This window comes from Miniopterus natalensis, chromosome 3, assembly GCF_054644295.1.
Source record: "Miniopterus natalensis isolate mMinNat1 chromosome 3, mMinNat1.hap1, whole genome shotgun sequence".
NCBI classification, from domain to species: Eukaryota; Metazoa; Chordata; class Mammalia; order Chiroptera; family Miniopteridae; genus Miniopterus; species Miniopterus natalensis.
Genome location: NC_142083.1, coordinates 81,738,426 through 81,764,072, shown reverse-complemented (window position 1 = coordinate 81,764,072; position 25,647 = coordinate 81,738,426). Strand labels below are relative to the sequence as shown.

At 42.4% G+C, this 25,647-nt stretch overlaps 2 protein-coding genes across 3 annotated transcripts; both read right to left on the bottom strand.

Annotated features, from left to right (window-relative positions):
- Positions 1 to 7,475: 7,475 nt before the first annotated feature.
- On the bottom strand, positions 7,476 to 13,661 carry RPS15A (ribosomal protein S15a). The gene is made up of 5 exons (XM_016196256.2): positions 13,606 to 13,661; positions 12,436 to 12,573; positions 11,733 to 11,812; positions 8,739 to 8,824; positions 7,476 to 7,608 (listed from the first exon to the last, which is right to left on the bottom strand). The coding sequence occupies exons 2-5, from the start codon at positions 12,566 to 12,568 to the stop codon at positions 7,515 to 7,517; spliced, it is 393 nt and encodes a 130-aa protein (XP_016051742.1). The 5' UTR covers positions 12,569 to 12,573; positions 13,606 to 13,661; the 3' UTR covers positions 7,476 to 7,514.
- Positions 13,662 to 17,474: 3,813 nt separating this feature from the next.
- On the bottom strand, positions 17,475 to 25,255 carry ARL6IP1 (ARL6 interacting reticulophagy regulator 1). Of its 2 annotated transcripts, none has more exons than XM_087815638.1 (6): positions 25,157 to 25,255; positions 23,248 to 23,381; positions 22,660 to 22,779; positions 20,356 to 20,473; positions 19,552 to 19,640; positions 17,475 to 19,163 (listed from the first exon to the last, which is right to left on the bottom strand). In XM_087815638.1, exons 1-6 carry the CDS (start codon positions 25,190 to 25,192, stop codon positions 19,070 to 19,072), a joined length of 591 nt encoding a protein of 196 aa, XP_087671764.1. In that variant the 5' UTR covers positions 25,193 to 25,255; the 3' UTR covers positions 17,475 to 19,069. The 2 variants fall into 2 exon arrangements, with proteins under 2 accessions (XP_087671764.1, XP_016051743.1); XM_016196257.2 differs by having other exon boundaries at positions 19,556 to 19,640.
- Between the last annotated feature and the right edge of the window lie 392 nt (positions 25,256 to 25,647).

Here is a 25,647-nt window from a genome sequence, read left to right as displayed (position 1 = left end):
TTGTTGTTGTTAATCCACACCTGAGGATATTTTCCATTGATTTTTTTTAAAGAGTGGGAAGAAAGGAGGGGCAGAAAGAGAGAGAGACATTGATGTGAGAGAGGCACATCGATCAGTTGCCTCCCAAATGTGCCCTGACCAGGCCAGGGATCAAACCTGCAACCTAGGTACATGCCCTTGACCAGGAATCGAACCCATGACCCTTTGGTGCACAGGCCGATGCCCTAACCACTGAGCAGCACAGGCCAGGGCCCACCAATGCTTATGATCCACTTTTTTCTTAATTGATTTCAGTGAGGAAGGGAGAGGGAGAGATAGAAACATCATAGAAACATCAATGATGAGAGAGAGTCATTGATCAGCTGCCTCCTGCACACCCCCTACCAGGGATCGAGCCCGAAACCCGGGCATGTGTCCCAACCTGGAATTGAATGGTGACCTCCTGGTTCCTGGGTCAATGCTCAACCACTGAGCCACACCAGCTGGGCTTACTATCCACTTTTTGATTGCAGCCATCCTACCGTGAAGTGGCTATCTTGTGGTTTTGATTGACATTTCCCTTATAATTAATGTCATTGAGTACCTTTTCATGTGCTTGTTGGCAATCTGTATATCTCCTTCAGAGATATGTCTATTCAAATCCTCTGCCTATTTTTTTTATTTTTAGAGAGAGAAAAGGGGGGGAGAGAGATCAATTTGTTGTTCCACTTATTTATACATGCATTGGTTGATTCTTGTATGTGCCTGACTGACTGGGGATCGAACCCGAAACCTTGGTGTATCGGGACAACACTCTAACCAGCTGAGCTACCTGGCCAGGGCCCTTCTGCATATTTTTTAATTACCTTGTTTGTCTTTTTGTGTTGAGTTCTAAGAGTCTGTTCTATATTCTGGATACTGGATCCTAACCAGATATATGATTTGCAATATTTTCTCCCATTCTGTAGATTGTCTTCTCATCTTCTTGATAGTGTCCTTGGATGCATGAAAGGATTAAATTTTGGTACAGTCCAATTTATCTATTTTGTTGTTGTTGCCTGTGCTTTTGGTGTCCTATTTATAGCCAAATCCAAGGTCATGAAAATTTACCCATTTTCTTCTTAAGAGTTCTATAGTTTTACCCTTACCTTTAGGACTTTGATCCATTTTGAATTAATTTTGTATACAGTGTGAGGCAGTGGTCCAACTTCATTCTTTTGCATGTGACCATTCAGTTATTCTGCCACTATTTGTTGAAGAAACGATCCTTCCTCCATTAAGCGGTCTTAGCATCTTGTCAAAATTTAACTGACCAGCCCGGCTGGCGTGGCTCAGCGGTTGAGCATTGACCTAGGATCCAGGAGATCCTGGCTCGATTCCCGGTCAGGGCACATGCCCAGGTTGCGGGCTCCATCCCCAGTCAGGGGCGTGCAGGAGGCAGCGAATCCATGACTCTCTCATTGATGTTTCTATCTCCCTCTCTCCCTCTCCCTTCCTCTTTCTCAAATCAATAAAGTCATATTTAAAATATATATTTTTTTAAAAATTAACTGACCATAGATGTATGGGTTTCTTTCTAGACTCTCATTCGATTCTATCAACCTATGTTTCTCTTTATGTCTATTATGGATGTTAGTATTCTTCCCAGTGGACCATGGGTCTCTTAGGGTCTCTTCACTTTTCTTCATTCTTTTCTCTTTCTGCTCCTCAGATTGAATAATCTCAATTGTCCTGTTTTTAAATTCACTGATTCTTTCTTCTGCCTGTGCAAATCTACTTTGAACCCCACTAGTGAATTTTTCATTTCAGTTATTACACTCTTTAGCTCCAGAATTTCTATTTTGGTCCCTTCTTTTAAATTCCTCTCTCTTTATTAATGTTTTCTATGTGTTGAGACAACAGTCTTTTGGTTTTCTTCAGTTCTTTGTCCATGGTTTCCTTTAGTTCTTTGGGCATATTTAAGACAGTTTATTTAAAGTCTTTGTCTAGTAGGACCAATACCTGGGCCGTCTCATATACATTTTCTATTAATTTTTTTCCTGTAAATGGCCATAATTTGTTTCTTTGCATGGCTTGTTTTTGTTGTTGTTGTTGCTGTTGTTAAATACTGGATATTTTGACTATGTGGTAACTCTAGAAGTCAGATTTTCCTTCCTCTCCGCGGTTTGTTGTTGCTGCCTATTGTGGGCTGCTGCTGTTTGCACATTTAGCAACTTCTCTAAACTGTTTTTGTAAGATCTATAGTCTTTGCCTCTGAAGTTTGTGTTCCTTAAGCTTACCATACAGCTGATATTTTGACAGTTACCTTAAATGCCTGGAACCAACAAAAAAAATCAAGACTTTTTTTTAAAGGAAAGAAAAAATACTCTCCTGGTCTTTGAAAATTGGATGTCTGTCAGGGCACTCACTCCTGGAACACTTAGCCAGGCTGTTTACAACTAACTCTGCCTTAGCTTCAGTTCCTACTTGCAGAGCCTGAAGGCCAGCAAAAGATGAGAGCTTAGAGTCTTCTCCAACCTTTTCTGAGTATGTGTCTCACTCTTGGCTGTCTTGATTTCCTGGCACACATGGAAGTTTTGAAAAGCTCTATTCCCACACATATCTCTTTTCCAAAGTCTTCTTTCCCAGGCTTCTGGGTCTATTACTTATCCCAAGTGTTGTCTCTTGCCTCACGCTGCTGAGGCCGGTAGCTGTGCCTATAAATGCTTTCAGCAAAAGCCACCTGGAAGGCTACCTCAGCCCTGGTAATGCCCTGAATGAAGAAATAGGAAGCCTTTCCACATGTCCTTGAGGGGAGCCACCAGACAGCTTGACATCCACCACAGTTCTTTGAGGATAAATTCCTTATCGTTCCTTCTGGCACTAGCAACCAGCACCCTAAGTCTGGGCCACCACCACGGAATGTGAGGGATGGTAGGTTCAAATTTAAAATGTGGCAGCACTCCTACCATAAAGCAGCAGTTTCTCCAAGTTTTCCCTTGGTTGTTTTTTGACTAGGTTCCAGAGTTCTTCAAAAGCTGATTCTGACAGATTTTTGCCAGCTCATTAGTTCCCTATCCAGCCATTTTGGGCTGCCCAGCACCTTTTGAGCAATCTTTCTGTGTGTGTGGGGAATTCCTATTTTATGAGTCTAAAGATCCCAGTGGGAGGCCCAGGACTTGTTTTCCCAGGCTTCCTTGCAGCCAGACGTGCACTGCAAAGGTGGCCCTGCATCTTAGAAATACACCCCAAAAAAAATTTTCATTAAGGAACACAAGTGTGCTCTTGTCACTCAGGATCATATGCTTAGCACTGGCTTAGCATAACCTGTAATCCTAGACAACCGATTTCGTAACAGTGCTCAGGGCAAACAACATTCTCCTTACTTCTTGCCCTAAAATCTCTAAACAAAAGGCACAAAGGGTTGAGGCCTCTGCCAATGTTGCAAGCAAACACTGCTTCAGAGTATGTGAAGAACTTGAGTGCTGAAAACACGTGAAAGGACAAATTAATTAACTTCTTAATTAATTTCCTCTTCTCAAGTAGCATGCATGCGATAGGTTCCAGCCTAACAAGTGTCATTTTGCAGCAGTTTTGAGCACTCACTTTTCTGTTTCTTTTCATACTCCTGATTATTGTAGCTGAGGAACATTTTGCAACTCAAACAATTTATATCACTCTCTAACTTGTATATATGAGATCTAGACACAAGATGTGTGAAGTGATACCAATTCTTTATATTAGCAACTATATTGACACTGAAAACTAGAATTGCAAAGTTATGTAATAAAAATACTATGTAAGATGAATAAAGCTGTTTTTAAATTTTTCAGCTTTAAACAATTTTGATTTAAAACTTCGATGTTCATTACTTATATTTGTACTCTGCCTCATAATTTTAATAAACACTTTTAAATATTTAGAAAGCAACTTTGAAAAGTTTTCTGAACTTTTGTTTTTAAATTTTATTTTCACTTATATTTTCTATAAAAACATTCAATTTTTTGTAATTTGAAACTAATTACATTTTTCTGTTCTTTGAATCATTACTGCCAGTAGATCATAAATTATGCAGGAACTTTTTTTTTTATATGTTTTTATTGATTTCAGAGAGAGGAAAGGAGAGGGAGAGATAGAAACATCAATGAAAAGTCATTAATCGGCTACCTCCTGCACATCCCCTAATGGGGATCAAGCCTGCAACTGGGGAATAGAACCATGACCTCCTGGTTCATAGGTCGACGCTCAACCACTGAACGACGCTGGCCAGGCTATGCAGGCACTTTTTTCATAACAACATATTTAGTGATTTTATGGGAATAAAGGCAAGATAAGTAAGTTTTACCGATAATAAACATGAAATAGTCCATAAATCATAAACATTTTTATTTTCTCATCCAAATATTGCTGGCCCATCAACTTGCTCAGATATAATTAAATTCCATTTTCTTTGATATTTTGCCAACTTCAAAACCAGATTTGTTTGGGGTTTTGTTATGTAGTTCTTAGGTAGGAAAATAAAACATTAATCAGCTTGTTAGCTTAATTTATAACTTTTAAATATATAGATATATGGCACAAAGGACTCTTTGTGATCTCTTGCCCTGGCACACTGTCTGCTTGCAGTTAGGGTGCGAACCTCTGATACAAGAGAGCAGTGCTTTTCAGCACAGGGAGATTTAGCCCAGTGGGGAAATTTTGCGATGTCTGGAGACATTTTTTGTTGTTAATCCTCACCTGAGGATATTTTTTCTATTGATTTTTTAGAAAGAATGGAAGGGAGGGGGAGAGACAGAGAGAGAGAAACACTGATGTGAGAGAGATACATCAATTGGTTGCTTCCCTCACTCGCCCCAACCGGGGCCAGGGATCAAACCTGCAACCCAGCTACGTGCCCTTGAGCAGAATCTTCAGTCCAGAGGCCAGTGCTGTAACTACTGAGCTAAACCAGCTAGGGCTGGAGACATCTAATGTGGAGAGGCCAAGAATGTTGCTAAACATGCTAGAATGCACAGGACAGCCCCCACCCCAACAAAGAATTATTCAACCCACAATGTCAATAGTACCAGTTATTCCAGTAAGGGCAATAAAGAAACCTCAAGCCTCCAGAAACAGCAGGGGCAATAGCAGAGCTCAGGAGCATGTTAGGGATGTAGGATCACAGAGGGAATTGTGGAGTCTTGACCTAGCTGCAGCAGAATTCTCCACTGGACTGGGCCAGAGGGATCATGGAGACACCATCCCGTTGCAAAGCCTCCAAACTAATTATCTGGCCCTTTCACAGATTCTGGGTTATCTTATATCCTTCAATAATTTAAACTAGCTAAAGTGGTTTAGTTTCTTTTTTGCAACTAAGAACACTGACTAATAAGGCAGGATAGGACCAATAGTCCAGCCCCCATTTGACAGGTGACAAGATTTATCCCCAAGAAGTCCTAGAGCAGATCAGTGAAAAGAGCTGGAAGAGCTGTGTTAGTCTACAAGTGACTAGAATGTAGCTCAAACCAGTAAATTTAAATTTAGGACAAACTAGTACTCTGTTTAAAAAGGGTGTTATTCCTTGCTCAGAGTACAAATACGGGAAGGCAGGGGTGTAGGTGCACCTCAGGAACAACTGGAAGCCTAGACTCAAACCCATGAGTACCTGATCCGTCTCTTCTGTATTGTTCATGAACATTTATTCCTCTTTGTAATCACTCCAACTGCCATTTCCACATGGCAGAAATTATGACAATAAACATAACTCACAGTTCTTATTTTACAATTTCCACCATTTTCAAGAGAAAAACCTCACATTTCCCAGTTCAAAATATCCTAAGGTATCAACATGGTTTTACACAGGTGCTCCATCCAAGGGCTTAAGAGCTGTGTCAGAGGGCTGAGAGTTGGGAGTATCTGAGAGCCAGGTGGATGCATGGAAGAGAAGGAAAATGGAAGGTAATGGAAAAAGCCACCCCGAGAACAGGGTGCCATGGATAGTCTCCCGAGCGCCATTCAACGGTCATCCTTAAATCTCATCCTTCTTTTGTAGCTGAAGCCCTAATGTCAGAGGCTGCTCTAAGCATCTGTATCAGGTTAGTAACAAACCTGAATCCACAGGTGACCTCCTGGGTGGCTGGACCTCTGCATTGTCACCCTCACCCCCAGGTCTAGGCTAATGGAGCAGCTGTCCTCTGGCACAGAGCCCATCACCATGGCAGAAAGTCAAGAGGTAGATCTCACACCAGCCACTAAATGCTTCAGCCTGGAAGCAACACATCCCACTTCTGCTCATAGCTCCTTCACTGGCCAGAATTAGTCACATGGAAAGTGCATGTGCTTGGCAAGGGGAGAACCTGAGTATTTTGCAGGCAGCTCTATTTTAATTACCACTCCAGCACTTCACAATCATTATATTTAATCTTCACAACTGCTATAGGAAGTACTACTATTATCCCTGTATTGAAGGTGAGGAAACTGATGCACAGGCAAGGCAACTGGCCCAAGATCACAGTTAATGAAAGGCCAGTGTTTGACTCCCAAGTCCATTCTCTTAATCATATTTAACTGCCTTCCTTCGCTTATCTTGTGTGGTCTTCAGCACTCCCACTGCCTATTACATCACTTAAAACATAAAAAGGGGGGAACTGGGTGCCAGGACAGTGACCTGAATCCTGCCCACATCCCACTCTACTCTACTTGGCTAGACCCACAGGCCTACCAAAAATCGAGGCTAATTTGTGCTGTCCAATACAGAACACGAGCCACATGTGGTTATTAAAAGTGGTTAGTCCCAAATAAGGTGTGCTTTAAGTGTAAATAAATGTACAATATACATGATTTCAAAGACTTATTACAGAGTAAAATTCCATTTTGAATCAATTACGTTAAAATTTTAACGTAATACAAAATGCTATAAAAAGGGGAGTGGAAACCTGGTCTATTTCAAAGAAGCACCCTGTCCTCTTTGGTGGTTGAGCTCTTTATAAGCATTTCCCGGGTAAAGTGGTCCAGCAAACTCATTCACCTCAACCCCAGAAATAAACTTGTGACAGGTTTACAGAACTAGTTTTTAAAATGCCATTTTACGAACACATGGCTAAAATGTTGCTGACATGCCATCCAAATTTACTTTGAGATGAGTCTTAGTGAGCTGTGGGCTCTAGAGGTCCTTGTTTCCTTATTAAGCACTTACTTACAATTAATCAACCATATATTTTCAGGGCAGTTAACAACAGTACATGAAATGAGTACTATTGTCAAGCTATAAAGAGGAAAAGCACCATTCTTTCCAGGGCTGACATAAGACTCCAGAAAGGGACAGCTTCACCACCTGGGCCCCAACCCATATTCAACCATCCAGGGCCAGGCGCCTTCCTCTGCTGGGCCATGAGCATGATGGATGAGTTGTCACAAGTCAAGGCCTTCTTATTCACTTCAGGGAAACAGCATTCACCAATTAACAAAGGCTGCACACTGCCACAGGAGCTCTTGCTACTCTGCTGTCACATTCAAAACGACCGAGTGAAGCACCAGAGTCCACTGAGGCATTTTATTTGCATATATGTATTACATCCCTAGAAAAAGAATCCCAGGATTTTCCCTCCCGTGTGTTTTCGTCTTGCTTCTTCATGGTCCATGATGCCCGCAGAGGTTGTCAGCACAATGAAACTATGGAGAGTTAAAAAAAAAATGCTGGTGAGTTTTCCCCTAAATAATTCAAAATAAAGCCAATTTCTGGTACAAAAAAGCAACACACAGAGGCTAACACTGACTCCACAAGCTGGCCATGCATAGGCATGACTTCTGGAACCAAAAGAGTCAAATCCAGAGACCTCAGCCACACACACTCATACAGCTCTGCCCTGAGCTAACAGTAAGAAATAACTCTATTAGGCTTAACTGAAAACAAAGACTGCACTCCTCATCTTCAGAACGTCACTTTCTGCTCTCAGGTAAGGCAACATGGAGTTTAAAGCATGGAAATGTTTCTGCCACTTGCTGTACGTATGATCACAGGCAAACTACCGTACAGACAGCCACCTGGACAATGGGAGTCCCACCTGGCTTATCTTGTCAGTTACTATGGGGTCAAGGTAAGACACATAATACATGCCAACTGTGAGGCATTAAAATTAGTATCATAATTATAATCAGAAATGACCGGCTCCTAACACTATACCTGTTATACAGGAATCATGAAGTGGGAGTATATCCACCCACATCACCAAACAGGTGGGGGGGGGGCTTAAGTTCATAACCACAGAAAAAGTGCTGTGCCAGACCCTAAAGTGCTTTAACAGAATTAAATCAGGTGGTAACAGAACTTTTCCCATTTTTATAGATAAAGATATCAAGGCTATAATTTGCCCAAGAGTCATAGCTTTAGAGTAGGAAAACAAGGATTTGAAATCAGTCTCTTACCAAAGATCAAGATTTTCAAATTGAGTTTCCCCCAAGGCCTAGAGCTCAGAAGTGATTTGGCTATAGAAGGGGATCACATCAAACATAAACATGAACTATATGCCCTGAACCAAAAGCAGACATTAAAGGGGACACAAATCTGCTATCTCTCAGCCTCAGCTCTCACATGCTTCTCAGAATCTGAATCCTAACACGAACACATGAACACATGAAATACAGCAACGCATGAGCTAAATCCTTGAGCCAAGCTGACTGGGAATGAAGACTATTCCTACTGCTGTAACAAACAAACAAACAAACAAACAAACTCAGTTCGTCAAATTGCACCATAGCAATCCTTAACATTAATTTATTTTAAATGAGGAAAATCAACTCACCCAAACTGACGGGACGGAAGCAGGTTGTTCTGCCATTTTTCTAGATCTTTGAGTTGCACATCAAATCTGGGGCTGATTACTCCACACTGTAAAAGCATAACATAAAACACTGTTAATACTTAACCAATAACAGAAAAACAGTAACAAAGAACAGTATTTATAATTGCTGAACAGTTATATAAACCAACCAACTCAAAATTTAATGGGTAACTATTCTGTGCAGTATTTGATATAAATGCCATTTGAAAAATACACAGAATTATGACAATGCCAGCCCAGGGAGAAAAGGCAAAGTATTGAGAAAGTCAATTAAGGAGGGAGAGCACAGGCAATACACAGCAGGGTCAGGTCACCAGCATGCACCATCCCCCCATGGGCTGCAAAGCTGTCGCAAAACAAAGTCTTAGAGGAATAAAGTTGTAGTCAAAACTTTTTTACACAGTAAGGCTAAAATAAATATGTAGGGTCTAAAATCCTTCACCTATACACTAACTATGCAAAATATTAGAATTTCTAAGAAGAAACTCCACAGGCACGAAACCAAAATCTAAGAACACTGCTCCATAGCAATGAAGTACCACTAAATATTTCTGAGGAATGCTATCCTACGACCCCAGGCAAACTTTCCCAAACTAACCTGACAAAATGAATGGGAAGCAGAAAGAACAGAGTTCTTAACATTATCCCACCTGTTTGCTACTGAGACACAGCAACTGTCCTCCCAGTGACAGCTCTCCAAGAGTCAAAGCACAATACTTCAATCACTCGATCATATACAAATCCTAAAACATAATACATGTTCAAACATCCACTAACAAGCTACATGAGTCCACCCATGGGTTCATACTAGGTCTGACTAAATCAACTGGGTTTTAAAGATGGAAGCCGGGGAGATCAAAAACCTTTAGAGACCAACATGACCCCCTGCTCATATGAGCACTCTATAAATCACTAGCACACCTAAAAACATCACTGCAGACAGGCTCTCACTGTTTGTTTACACACAAGAAATGATCATGTGAGAACAACGTATAAACACCAGAAGGCTAAGAAAGCAGGTAGACAATCATTTATTTAAAAATTCCAAGATGCTTAACAGTAAACTAAAGGAAATTATGAGGTCAGAACTTATTCAAGTTTTGGTGCAGTCAAACTTCCCTAGGTAGAGATCTGAACCCAAAGAAACTAAAAATGGGCCTCGCAGGCCCAACTGCCCTACCTAGGAAGCCTACTCAGGTACTCCTTTTTTAACATTATCCTATCAGCTATGATGTCACTTGACTGGCAAGGGCAATCCCACACTGGATGGAAAAATTAAGAAAACCAGTTCTTTCTCCAAGCAACCTACAGTGAAAGACCCTTCTGAGGCCTCCATGCCACAGCACCCAGGTTTTTTATTCCAGCAGAAAAAAATGCTCTCAATCAGCTAGTGGAATTAAATCAGCACACCCTTCCCAAACCAGATGAATCTTAAGAGGATGGGATCAAAGTCAGAATTTCTTAATCAGAGTCTTTAAAACTACCCTTTCTCCCAGCCCATTTGCACAGTAAGGGTACATCTATCTCTTGCATGAAGGAAACAAGTAACATGACAAAGACTGAAATTCAGAAAAACTGAAAACTGAAGTTGGTTTTGCCCAAAGTCAGACACCTAAGTGGCAGGGCCTGGATTTCAACTATCTCTGAGCCAGAATTCGTCAAACTAGCATACCACAGAACAAGGGGCCACAAATGAGTTCCATTAGGGAAACGCTCTGTTCAAACTAACTTCTCAAGCTGTTATGTACAGTGAATGTTCAAGAGGAATTTGGTACACAGCGCTTCTCCAACTTAAATTTTGGTTTTAAAAAAATTTAACATAAATTTTATCTTCTGCAGGACAGTTTTAAGATGTGCTATAAAACTATCTGTTTCCCACTGGTTACTAAGGAGCTGAGAGACCTTGAGCACAGTTCAGATCTCAGCTTCCTGACTCCTGAAAATAGAAAAAAAACACTGACACACCTACTTCAGTAACACACTTAATCTTCTACTTCAACAGTGAATCTAAATCTTACCTTGGGCTTGTGATCTAATAGTTACAACTAGAACAAGACAAGACATACTCAAAGTTACCCCTGACAATCCTTTAAATCTCATAAAGGCTTCACATTCAGTAGTTTTCATCAAACACTAAGTATCTACCCACACACAAAGCAAGTTCACTCTACAGGGAGCAACTTTGTAAAAGAAACTGTTGGACAAGAAATAACCTTACCAATCAATCTGACCTCTGCCTATAACTAGGACTCAATTTCCCCCTTCCCCAAACCCCGCCCCCAATCTGTATTGAACTGCAGGATCTCAGACTCCCTGCAAATCTGAAAGCTACAAACAGAACACAGAAAGCAGGCTGGCAGCTCAGGGCCCCTGACTAGCTTACAGACACCTGCCCCCCAAATACCTGCAATCAGTTAATCCACAAAGTCAAATGAATCAAAAAGATCCACTAGGTTATGCTGACAACTCAAAGGGAACACAGACCTCAAAGACACACGTACAGCTTATGCCAGCAAAAATATTAATATTGTTAGAGAACCCCATTCTGCTTAAAAAACCCAACACTCACCAAAAGAGAGGAAGGACAAAAGTTTACACTGAGAGCATTAGTGGCTTTGGCCACCCAAGTTCAAGCTAGTGAGGCAGGCAGTGTACCAGAGTAGATTCAATTACCAGTACCACCAGTTTCACCCCAACCCTCCTGTATCTCCCTTCACACAGCCCCATACTTCACAAACACTAGGTCAACAATTCTAGGGCAAGTGCAACCCTGGAGAACAAATGGAAGTAAAATGTGATATAAAATTTAAAGATTTTAATCAATTCCTAAAGTGACAGTCTTCACCTAACTAGGTAAAACAAGCACAACACCACCATTCAGTTTTACAAGGGCAATTACAACACATCAACACCATTTTAGATCATTCTTAAATGTGGAAAATAATGAAGTCTTACCTTGTTCAACCTGCCTGTGAGGTTCACAACAATTTTCCCAGCTCTGTGGTCATCAATAATTTCAAATTCGCCAATGTAACCTACAGAACATAACTGTATTAAATGGCAGACAGCAATTTGACAGACTTGAATATTTATGCTGTACTAGTACGCCTGCTGTTTGCCTATTAGATTCTTTCTTTTGTTATTATTTCTCTATGCAGTTTAGGGAAAGACAGTTGCTCTGTATCAGAACTAATTTTTACAGCCTAATAAATATTTAAAATTCAGGGGGCAGCACCCAAAACCCACCCTGCAATTCTTCAAAGTGAATTATTTCCCCCTTGCCCCTTCATACATTCCCACTCCCCAAGGCTACCTTCTGCCCAAGACATGCAACAATCCTTTCCGTCCTAAGCAGCTCTTAGAAAAATTCAGGAGCCCTTCCAATGACATATTGCAACTGAAGGGCCATTTTAACTCCCAAACACCTACCAAAGCAAGTCACAAACTTCATCCATCCTTTCAACAGTCCTCAGTGTCCCTTGAACATCACCTTCCCGAACTATCCCACCCACAGCGGCCAAGTCCAATGCAAGTACTCCCCAGGTATTGGCAAACGTCTGGCTCCCCCATCTACCCAGTCCTCTGGCCCACAAGCTCTACAGGATCGATTCCTTAAATATCTTTTTACGTCAAAACATAAAATTACAGCAACACTTACCATGCTTCATCATCACAGTTAGAAACCGGACGATGACTTTGGAGCACGGCCTAATGAGAACCTGGCGCTTGCCTCTCTTCTCGGCATTGTTGATACTCTTCAGAGCATCGGCCAGGACGTTCATGCGCACCATTATGGCTGCTCCGGGAACACAAAACAAGAGTTTCACCGTCACTGCCAGCATCAACAGGCGCCCAGTCACCCCACACCCCTTTTCCCCCCTGCCTCTATAATGACAAAGTTTTCCAATCTCTTAAGCAGCCTGGTTCTCCCCAGTATCCCCAGCGACAGCTCCCTAAACGAAAATATCACACACGGTCGGTCAGTCACTCGGAACAGGCCCTGCGAGTCGCTGACAATGTTTCCCTCGCGTCTGAAACCCAGCAGCACTATTAACCTGTCCTTTAAACCAACTCACTCAACGTCAGCCCTGTCCTAACACACAAAAGGTACCACTGCCCACCCAACACCCGTAACTACTGAAGATAAAACGTCCGTCTTTGTGCCATCTAACATTGTGTCCAACAGCAAGCGTAGACACGGGGGCGAACGGGAGCGTTTTACATGCACGGGCACGGACTCTACCCCAGCGGGCACCAGCCGCTCCTCTAACCAAGTTTGGGAAAGTTTCGGAAAGCTAACGATGGAGTCCAAGTCATGTTTTAAGCGCCAAGAGTGGGGATCCAACCTGCTTCCTCACTCTCCACAGTGCCTGCGGGGAAACCCCAAGCACTGAAGACCCAGGTGAGCTCCGCGCAAGCCGCCACCCCTGGGCGTATTCCCGGCTGAGCGTCCCCTGCCTCGCTAGCTCCCAGCGCGTCCGCAGTCATGCGCGGCCCACGACGGCCACCGTCCCCGCCGCCCGGAACCGAGGCGCTGCCTCAGCCGCCATGGGGAAGATCCTGGCGCCGCCGACCAAACCGGGACGACCGCCTCTCGGGCGGTGTAAAGCTCCGGTTCCCGCCAGTGCTGCAGGCCCGCTCCCCAGGGTGTTGAGCGTGGGGAGACCGAGCATGGTTCTCCCCTCCGCCTGCCCAGACCCCCTCAAGGCCAATACTCCCGGCCCGGACATGGCCCGGCATCCTCGCAGAGCACAGAAGTTGAGTATCAGACTGTAGGATGGCGCCGATAGCGAACGGATAGTGCTGGATCGCTCAGAAACGTACTCACCGGCACGGAAAGATGGCGGAAAGAGGGCGGGAGGGGCGAGCACACGGAGTTATGGGAAGCGGGCAGGCTATCGCGAGATTTTCAAAGCACCTCCAGGGGGCGGGGAAGAGGAAAAAAAGCCCTGCCTCGTGGAAGGAGGCGGGGAAAGGGCGGAGCCCCGTCGGGGGTGGGCAGCGGGGAGTAGGCGGGACCCACCTTCCCAGGTGAGGCTGCGGGTAGCGGAGGGCGGGGCTGGGCGCTAGGCCGTGGTTCCGCTCCCTTGCAGGCCTTAATCTGAAAAGATTAAAAACCGGCAAGGGCCTAGGTATTTGCTAATTTTTATTGCAGTAACTGTTCAGCATTTAGACTGCATTTTAATGTCGCGTATCTATAGCGCCTCGGGAAGGAGCGGCCGAGCTCGGTAGTGGCCTCTGTGGGGGCGGCGCGCGCTGGGCGGGCGGCTCGCTCTGCTCCCCGTGCGCTTCCGTCCTGCGGTTGGAAGCGTGTCTGCATTTTCAGAGCGGTCAAAGGTATGGGTGTTACTCGGCGCTTCCTTTTTGTCTCTCGCTAAATCCTAGACGTTATTTAGTAGGGCTCCAGGCGTTTCTTTCGAGTTCTGGCAGACCCATTTTGGAAGAAAGCCACAAATGTCCGGACATAAACACTCAGGATCCGGAGCCGGTGGCTTTTACCTGCCCTTCTGCGCCCGGAGAAGAACCAATTTATACGTTTCTTATCCTCTCTGAACTTTCTCCACATATAAACCGAGGATAATAATAATAATACCTGCTGCCTCTTAAAAGTTATTGGGAGGGGCACATGGGATAATGGTGACAGAGGGCTCGCACATCTGTCACATCTGTCACGTAGATGCTCAGCACATTTTGACCACGGGAAGGGAGCTGTACCTACTGCTCGAAGCCCGGGCTGCTAATCACCTGGCAGGGAGTGAACCTACCCCACTCCCTCCCTGGAAGTTCCCCACCTCACTGCTTCCGCCCTTGCCCACCCCCCATCCTTGTCTTTTGGCTGCCAGAATGAAATTTTCAAACCGAAAACCGGTCAGATCGAGCACCTTCCAAGGTCTCCCATCAAATGCAAATTCCTTACGAAGCTGACAAGGCCCTCCCTGAAGTGCACACCTGCCTCCTTGCACCACACACCAGACCTCACCCCCCAAGGCTGGCCTTTCCTCAGACACTCCCAAGCATGCTGAACCTCAGAGCCTTTGCATTTCACTGTCATCTGAACATAGCTTCCCCAGGTCGCCTGGCCGCACACACATAGGACCTCCTAGCTGTACCTCCAACCCCATGGCCCTGCTTAATTTTTCTCTATAGCACTTACCACCTGAAAACTGGAACTGCATTTCTGTCCCCATTAAGTTCCTAGCAAGCAGGGACTTAGTTTTGTTTGCCACTGTACTCACAGCTTCCAGAGAAGCTATCTGGCACATCGTAGGCCCTGGAGATTATATATACATATATCCAGGCAATAAATGAATAAATTATGGGCAAATCAGTTTTCCCATCTGTAAAATGGGGGTGATTCTACCAATCACTTGAAGTTGCTGTGAGGATAAATGAAATAATCCATAAAAGAGATTAACATTCATTAGTATAAAGCCTCTGCCTACCACGCCCCCACTTCTTAAATCCTAAGTGAACTCCAGGAAAGTAAAGCTCCCAATTTGGATATCTCAGGGATATAGAATTTCCTGGTTACATAAACATTACAAAAGTACCATTTGCTTTTTCTTTTTTTTAAATATATCTTTATTGATCTCAGAGAGGAAGGGAGAGGGAGAGAGAGAAACATCAATGATGAGTCATTGATCAGCTGCCTCCTGCACGTCCCCTACTGGGGATCAAGCCTGCAACCCCAGCATGTGCCGGAACTGGGAATTGACCCCAGATCTTAGGGATCCTGATGCTCAACTGCTGAGCCACGCCCAGCTGGGCAAATACCATTTGCTTTTTAAATGAAAATTTCCTTGAAGAACTGGTTCCCCTACGCTTACTTGTTTTGTTTACTAAAAATATGGAGTTCACCTTGAGGGCCTTAGCAACGTGGGGCGTTAAGTGAATAAACCCATTTCAAGAGCCTTATTATAAATAGGAAAATAGCAGCATCCACTATCTCCATACACTTCATTCATCCATTCATTGAACAAACATTAAAACATCATGTGACAGGTGGTGAGGGGACAAAAATATATCCCTGCCCTGAAGGGAGACAAAACTCTAACACAATAGCAGGCAACGTACCTTATAGGATGCCAATATGAAGTGCTGTGGAAATGCAGAGGTGGCCTGAGATGTTGCTAAAGCTTCCACAGAGCAAGTGCAATTTGATCTGTGCTGTGAAGGCTACTACCTACCAATTCATGACCACCAAGTGCTTCCTGTAGATTAACTATTGAACCTACAAAACAGATGCGACTATATACCACACCTATGAGATCTATACCATTATCCCCATTTCACAAATGAAAAGACGAAGTTCAATCCTAAATTGACTCAATCTTAAAATTTTGTTTTAAAAGTCAAAGCAAAAAAAAAAAAAAGTAGTTACTTGTCTAAGCTACTAGAGAAATAACTTGGTGAGGTTTGGATCTAGGTCTACCTGATCCCAAAACGTTTGGGTATAAGGGCAGTAGATATTCTAGGCTTACAACAGCTCCAAGAACTAGGAGGGCATGGATAAAGATGAACAGAAACCTCAGAATGTCTGGGTTGGAATTGGGACACAGGGTAGAGTGGAATTGGAGAAGAGGGCCATGCATAAACTATCTTACAACTTCGTGATTTATGCTGTAGGCAAACTGGAACCTGCTAAGAGGACTTCAAATAGGATTGGTCATGATCTGATTGTTAAATGGCAACTGGCCTCGGCCAGGTGGCTCAGTTGGTTGGAGCATCATCCCATACACCAAAAGGCTGAGGGTTCCATTCCCAGTCAGGGCACATACCTAGGTTGCGGGTTCAATCCCCAGTTGGGGTGTGTGGTAGATGTTTCTCACAGTTATTTCTGTCTCACCCTCTCTCTAAAACCAAGACGTACCCTCAGGTGAGGATAAATGACAACCATGTGGAAGATGAAGTGGCATTCAATCACCTTAAAACTCCCAAATCTTTACTCCTTTTGGCACAACCAAGTCAAAATGGCCTTCCCTCAATGCTTTGTGAACTCTGGGATGATAGGACCACCACTGGAGGTGATGCCAAGCAAGTGTCAAAACAGGACTTCTGCTGGGTAGCCAGGCTGACGTGGGAAGGAAGCCCGCAACTGGCCTGAGACGTAATCACAACTGCACGGTAGAAATCCAGCATTTCCAAGTATCAGGCGACTATCTATGACGACTTGGGTTGAGACTTTCCTTTCCTGACATCACCAACTCCCAGGAGGCTCCAAAGGATCCATACTTTGTTGGAGGGAAAGGGGCAGGGTAGGTCTCAAAACTGAATTTGATTGAATCTGTTCCCAGGACACTCCGAGTATAGACAGTGAGGCCCAATGATAAAACAGTAAAAAAAGGTTTAAAGTACAGACAGAAGCCACCCACCAATTACTTACTGAGCCCCTCATGTACCCTGGGGTACAGAGGTGCCCACGGAAGGCACTCTCCCTCGAGCCTGCGCTGCTTCCTGCCTATTCTCCCAGACCAGTGCTCACACATCATCTTTGGTTATCGCTTATTCATTGTATTTCCTTTTGCAACGAGCATGGTGTCCGGATGTTTGCTGAATGGATTTAAATCTTTTACTTAGTTCTTAAAGAGGACCGTACAGACATGTATTGATCACACAGGGTAGTTCATTAATCAGATCCATAAATCCACTCATGAAAATATTGTATTGGCAACGGTAGAAAGAAAGCAGGACACAAAATGGGATACCAGCTTTTATTTTTCCCCTTTTCACAAAACAAAGTAGAAGAAATAATACAGGATTAAAACCACAAAAGTAGTTAAACTGGTAGAACATGTATACAAAAAAAAAATCCAGATACGAAGACAGGCTTATTTACAATGAGGAAACACATGTAAATTAAGGTAGCTTATAGTTTTCATAAGAAACATTAAAAGACTCAAACATATGCTACATGGTGCCACTGCTTACAGCAATATTGAAGGGGAGAAAGCAACACTTACTTAGGACAGATATACCACGAGGTCCAGGTTTTACAGCATCAGTGCAATAAACTCACAGAACTATATTACAGTTAGTTAATCAGAGTTTAAGAATTGTTCCCAAATATGTCACATTTTCGGCCCTTAGAGGTTCATTCCACAGATTTCAACTACTATAAACATCTAGCTACTGAGAAGGAGAATGATTCTAAGACGCTTTCCAATAGTTACAACATCGCTATAGACCTAAGGCCATCTATCATCTACACAAGTTTGCTCTCACCAACAGCCCTGTATTTAGAGAAATATCTAGGGAAAAAGTTAGATGCCAGCGTAGTCACCACCTCCTAGACCAAACCTATGGGGACCAACGCAGCCAACATTACCATAACATGAGAACTGAAAAATGAGTAGGGTAAGATTATTTTCTTCTGAATCTTGGTGAAACACAGGCTTTTGTCCTTCATTAGCTGGTCTTGGAGTAAAAGTCATAGGCACAAGTCTTCAGCTCTAATGTACTTTAGTTTTAAACAGTTGAAAATCTGAAATTAAAAGTAAGCTAAAAAGCCCAAATCCAAGCTTTTGGAAGCCTGCTATTGAAAAGCATTTGGGACCTACTAGCTGGAAGGCTAAGTGCAAGGGGACAAGGGCTCTAAGACAGTCAGGTTCCCCATTTTTGAGGAAGGATCAACGTTTTCTACAAACTGCTCAGTTTTGCACAAGGGAGAAACCAACACATACTAGGGCATGTAATTAGTTTCCTTTTATTCCATGAGAATGTTTCTCCATGGTATAAAAACAGAATGACGAACAAATCCTAACTGGTCTCTTCTTTGGAAGTGGTAAACTTGGTCTCTACATTCTTGAAACCAGACTTTTTTTTTTAAGCAGACTGTGGAAGCATATGGTAGAACCAGCTTCCTATAGGCACAGACCACTACACCTTGTATCTCGCTAAAGCAAAGATCAACTTGAACAATTACCCAAAGTCACTGCTACTTGTACTAAGGATTGAAGTTCAGCACTATATTATTTTAAAGGAAGTTGCCTATAAGTAAAAATTCAATTAACCCTGGGTGAGAAAAATCAAAATAAGTTGTATTCATAAATGAATTGTCCATATAAGGCCAACTGATGAGAATGCACCCAGATATACTTTACATGAAGACACTGTATGAAGCCCTATGTCCCATGTCTGAATTTCTAGTAACTAAGGGCAGAAGGAGTGAGAGCAACGAGCTACTTCTGTAACACTTTAGTATCCAGGTAACAGAAACTTCCCAAGGACAATGTATACTCCATTACTCACACTGAATAAAGAAGATGCATTATTCGTTTTTCTTTTCCTTTTGCTTAAGAAGCTTGTTCATCTCCCTTTTGGCCATTCCAATGTACTTTGAAATGATTCCATGTTGGTTTAGTCCAGGAAGCAACAGTAAGAAAGTCACTTAAAAATAAATAAAGAAAATTAAGGAGGCAGCAGTTCACTTCCTAAATGTTATTATATTCTAGAGAAGGTAGTTTCCCAGACTATTAGGCATACTAATGGGAGGAAGCAATGTGAAATCCATTACATCTGTTGATATTTATCTCTAGAAACTTTGGCATCATAACCTCCCAACCTCAGATGACACATACTGCTTATTTTTACCTCCTGCACATTTCTTTCTACCCTGGTTATTATGTTCTTTGCCTTAATTTCCTGCAAGACCAGAAACTCCCTGCAAACAAGAACCTGGGTTTTAGTCTTCTTTTTAGACTCCCACAGTTCCTTGATCAGTGCCTTAAACTTGGTAAGACTTCACTGCCCAGGATGTGCCTGTGTCCTAAAAGACTTACCTATCAGGTAGGTGAGAAGAAGGTTGTGGACTTGCTGTCCCACCCACGCAACCACAGCAAGAGAAATGATCATGGTCATGAAGTACTAATAATGAAAATAATAAGAATGTATCAACTCCTAGAAACAGACTAAGGTTGGAAAATGATTTTTATTACCACTTTTCTTTAAAAATACTTAGTATCTATATATTATATAAAACCCATAGGAAACTCCATTAGACCTGGCTTTATAGAATTTGGATACATTCCCTCCTAGAACTACTGTAATTCTATATTTAAGTTAGTTTATAATATAAATTATACAACTTTTACAATTAATAACTTCACATAGTAACCTCGTATGAATTAAGAAAATAAATGCTAGCCCTAGGCAGGTAGCTCAGTTGGATAGAGCATCGTCCCAAAATGCCAAGATTGTGGGTTTGATCCCTGGTAAGGGCACATTTAAGAGTCAACCAATAAATGCATAAATCTCTCATCAATAAATAAATTTTTTAAATAGAAAATAAATGCTTTCTAAGTATATGTCTTTTACTTTATTTCAGTAGGAAAAAAAGGATTTCACTTTACTAGAATATAAATTAAATGTAAAACATAATTTTAACTTCTAATGACTCAGTCTAATACAGATATGCACTTATGAATGTATTCAAAAGGAATTAAAGCAGTGGATGATAAATATCAAACTCTAACCACTCAAACAAAAAGGCGATCATTATACTACACACTACAATGAAGCAAAAACTGATTCAATCTTAAAATTTTGCTTTATGTGAATAAGTCAAAACAAAAAAAAGTACCATTTTCGGCTTTTCTTCCTTTAGTGTGAAGAGGCGTTTCCACCAGCCCACAGCTCTGCGTCGAGTTTTTACTAGATTGCTGCAAATTTCATGGAATCTTTGCTGCTGCTCAGTGGTCCTAGAAAAAGAATTTCCCCCTTCACTGTATGCAAATCTCTATAGTAAACAGAAATACACCATCCTCTCATATTTAAAAAGCCATCTTCTAAAGAAAATCGAAATAGAAAATGATTCTTCATTATCTTATAAAGGTAAAAAGTTTTTGTACCATTAAAACGCCTTTGATAGCACAGGAATGAGTTTTACAAAAACACATGTACATGCATATGTCCACAAAGTAATGGTACTCTACGGTTCTAAAGCCACATTTGGTTAATGAAAAAAGACTCATACTACTGTAGGCTGTGCAGAAATCAGTACAAATTAATTTCTCTATTCCTATATAATTTTTCAGATCCTAGTGAATTCTGGGTTGTAGGCCACAAGAGTTCCACTATTTTGAGGAAGATGTGAAGTGTCTACCAAACAGTTAATTTGAGCACTTTTCAGTAAGACAATAACTACCAGAATACTACCCTCAACTGGGCTTCATACATTTGATGCCAAAGCAGCAACACACAACAAATCTAAGTTTAATTCCACTGGGGGATAATATAAACAGCAGTAAAAATTCAAAAAGATCCTCCAAGAAAGCCCTTTTTTATTTATAATGTAAAACTGCCGTTGTACTACCTTTGCTATACAGATATAATGGCTGCTATTAAAAAGCAGGCCCGATGCTCGGGGAATACATTGCCTTCTCTCCTCTAGTTTCTCCATGTGAAACTGCAGTGAGAGATACAGTAGGATGATTTCTGCTGGGCCCTGGAACTTCCTGTAAACAATTCGACCTTATATGTTGCCCATGGTCAAGGCTGGATTATGGCCATGCAGCAGTGTTCTTCCTTCCCCATAAAGATCAAACAATAAAACCGCTCTGTTGATAAGACTGAGCGACGTACTGATTACCATGAAACTTGGTGTTTATTTCTGAAAACTTTTCTCCAGGAATTATGAATTAGCACACATTAAAATGCCATCTGGCTGATAAAGTCAAGGTCAGAAGCTGATTCTGTTTGTTAAATTTTTACACTGCATAGTTACAGACTTGCCTCAAAACAGCAGCATAATTCATTACTGCATGTGGAAAACAATTCAATTCAAAGGACATTTCCTAACACTCATCCATTCTGCTATGGGGGAAACATCTTTAAATAAATATACTTATCCCATAACTTAAGCAAGCTCTCCCAAAACATCTGAATTTTTCTCAAAGATCCAAGGGCTTACATGTAAAATTCTTCCTTTTAAGGATTATTTTATAATTTGCTATTACCAGGGGAACAAAAAGCTAAAGGCGTAAGTAGACTACTAATCAAATTAAACAACTGAGGGAGACGAGCAGCTAGGAGGAAAAAAATCTATTCCAATGTCTAGTTTTGCTCATTATTTGGGTCAAAAGTGAGAAACACAGCATTACAGAGAGAAGTTGAAATACTTTCATATGATCCATAGCCACTTAACTATATCTTGGGAACTCAGTCAGTGACTAATTAAAAGAATGGTATAAATGAAATTAACAACCCACTTGTACATGAAACTTGAACCTACTCCGAAGCACTTGCTATGCGTTTAGCTACCATTGCACTCTCAACCTTAAACACAAGACCAATCTTAAAAAGCAAAATATTTCACAGCTCTCAGAACAGTGCCTAATATAAAAGACATTCAATAGTTGCTAAATGAACAAAAATCTAGCAGTTACTGTTTTCGTATTCATTCAAAAATAACTTGTGAAATCAATATACTATCTTAAATATCAATGGAAATAAATATAAAATGTAAATGTACTACTTTTATGGAAAGCTCATGAGTTCTACAATCCTTGATAAAGCTCATGAGTTCTACAATCCTTGATGATGTAAATACCAAGAGGAAAGGCTCTTTGGGGTCTTCAATACTTTGTAGGAGTGTTTACCTAAAAAAACCCCTCACTTTTATAAAAAGGTCTAAAAAGGGAAAAAATAAAGTAAAAATAAACGCCAGACCACAAAAGACCTATGGAGATATTTAAGTACTGGAAATTCATGAATAACATATGAATGAGCTAAAAAAAAACAAACACACCTCTTCATATAAAAGCAGTAAATCTAACCCCTAGGTGCCTGATGGTTAGGCCTTCTCAGTGGTTAATTACAGAATACTAATCACAGCCAAGAGGGTAACTTCTCAGAAATCACAATGCCAAATCATCATGCCACCTACCATTTATTGGAGCCAAAAATTCTAGGTGCCAGAATGGGAACAAGGTAGTCGGCCAAGCACAAAAACATAACAAAACAGGAAACACCAGACAGAACTGATGGATCTAGGTAGTAGATATTCCTGTTTAAAAGCAAAAAAATTAATAAAGGTTAGAAAAACACAGTCATTTTTCCTAAGTTGAAGATGTCTATTCACTTAGTCCTCTGGTTCTCACAGATGTCATTTGCTCTTTTCATTCTAATTTTCTCACAAGTGGTTTTCTGGAAGCTTCATGACATGATGACGACATAGCTGATGATGTGAATACCAAGAGGAAAGGCTCTTTGGGGTCTTCAATACTTTGTAGGAGTGTAAGGGTTTTAAGGCCAAACAATTTGAGAGTCACTGATTTATTCAACTGCATTATGTTATTGAGTTTACGTAAGTACTACAAATTGTGAAAACTGGGCAAACTGCTCTAAGAAAAGGCATTCTGTACAGATTATACCTTACAAAAGAGTTAAGACACTTCCATAAATGGAGGCTGTGTATTACATGAATCCTTATTAACAACAAGCACAATCTTAAGTAACTGAATAGCTGACTTACAGAAACACCAAAGAAACCACGCCCATGATGGCAAGTGGAAACCAGGCTCTTTCCCATCGAAGGACTTTATCAGCCATCAGCATCACCTCTCCCCATCCTTGCAGCTGCTCTTCCAGACTTGCAGTCTCTGCAGCCTATACATGATCAATATTTAAAGCCATCATTTTACTACTCTCAACATTTCAGTGGTTCCTAGAGAGTTAAATTCTTTTGAGGGACCAAGTACATAAAATAGCTGTTAACCAAATCACTACTTTGAACAAGTTAGTTTCTAAAAAACTCAACAATTTTGGTACCAATGGAGAGAAATCAATTTTGGAAATCAGTGGAGAAAAAAAAATAAAACTATCATTTAATGGTCACTTTCCAAGTCTAAGAACCGGGCTACTCTTTACATAAGGTAGGGATAATTAAGACCCACTTTACAATTAAAGAATGGTGAACTTGCTTTCCCAAAGTCATGCACTACCAAGCACAGTACCCACGGTATAAAATTAGATCACTTTATATTTGCTTATTTCCAGTGGTTAGAATTGATCTGTTGTTTTGTCATTTTATTGATTTAACCCCCTACTTCTAAGTCCATTAGGAAAGCCTCTCCCCTGAACAGCACTCAATAAAATTCTAAAATAGCTCTTTGTGTAATGGAATCATTTAGTTGTTGACCATTTGCACAATTAAGGAAAACTACTTTCACCAAATTATATGAGGCATTTTAAGCTCAATATACACGTTTATCTCCTCTACAACGCTTCTTACAGCTATAAGGATATTTTGTTTAGACTTCAAATTTCTCTGAAAATCTGACAAGTGGACTTCTAGGACGAGCTAACGTGGCAAAACTTGTTCTCCTTAAAGTTATACTGCTCTCCTGGAAAGAGTACTTGAGCTCCAGTCCAGGACCTGTCATTTCAATCGCTGTGTGAACTTGGACAATTTTGTGCTTTGATCAATCCTCTTAAAAGGAACCTGGCAGGGGCCGACTACTGAGAAGTGCCTGTGTGTGTGTGTGTGTGTGTTCGTTCATGCATTTCTAAAAACAAATGCACACACAATCAAACCACCCTGCAAAGTCTCTTAATCCCTTAGCACCTGGGCTACTGGAAAATCAAAAGTCAAAAACTAAATTCTAAATTCTTTGCTCGCTCTGTTCGCTGTGGTTGTGGTGTGTGGCCTGCCTTTCCCTGGGGAAATGGAACGTAGAAAATACACGGATTTCTCTCGTTTTTACCTAGAGCGTGCTGGGAAATTCCTAGTGAGGTTAAATTTGTCCGCCTGTGATACAACCTCACTGCAGTTCCTTCGGACCCCTGCTTATCCTAACGTCATCCTGTGTTCCCCAGACTTACAAATTCCAAACAAACGCCTGGACCTTCCATTGTCCTTCCGGCTGGACCCCGCTCCCAGCTCTCTAGGGTGAGCGCGCTGCTTCCCTGCCGTTTTAAGCTTTGCCAGCTCTAACAGAAATTTTCTGCAACAGCCCTTTGACCTTCCTCCCCTGCCCAGTTACGAGGAAAAAGGACGAAGGGGCACCCTGGTTAAGATCAGAGAGGAGAAATCCGGACACGGCTGGGGCCTAGGCCCCAAAAGCGCTCGCCAGGCCCCTCGCGGCCCTCTGCCCCAGGCTACACCCCAGACTTGCCACAGCCCCCCTTTCCCACATTCTCAACCCGTATTGTCGATGACTGATCACTTGCCCTCCTCGCCCCTTCCCCAGGGGATGTTAGGGGTCGTCAAGCCTAGAGGCCCCAAGCAGAAGCTACCCAAGAAGCCGGAGGGGCAGGCGTCGCCGCCTACGCCTGGAAACCGGGAGAGGGCCGGGGCCGCCCCTGGTTATAAATACGAGGCCGCAGAGCCGCCGGGTACAGAGGTGCCGCTCGCTTCCCCTGCGGCAGGCGCCGGGACTCACCAGCAAGTTGGTGCTGCGATTATCTCCCTCCGCCATCGTCCCCAAGGTGCCGCCTGAGTGAGCACAATCCAGCCTCGCTACCTTCTTCCCTCTGAGATTCACACGGCGACCCCACCGCGACGGCACGCCCAGCAAGCCGCTTATATAGGGCGGCCGCCTTTCCCGACAGCCCCCGCGAAGCTCGCTCCTCATTGGGCATATGGAACTCAAGCTGAACGGGAGCCGGACCAACCGCTGCCCAGCGCATGGCTTGAAATCGAGGTCAAAGGAAAGAGAGGCCGCGCAAGGCCGAGGGGGCGGGGACAGAGAGTGACCAATCAGCGCCCAGGAGATGTGCGAAGCCCCTGTCGGGCCTTTCGGAAGCGGTTGAACGGCCGCCGCCTCGGGATTCGTCTTGGCCTCTGTATCCCCGGGATTGGCCGCCACGGTATCTCTCGGACCGTCTGCGGAACCTCGGAGCAGCGAAGGAGGCTCTGAAATTTAGCTCTCGA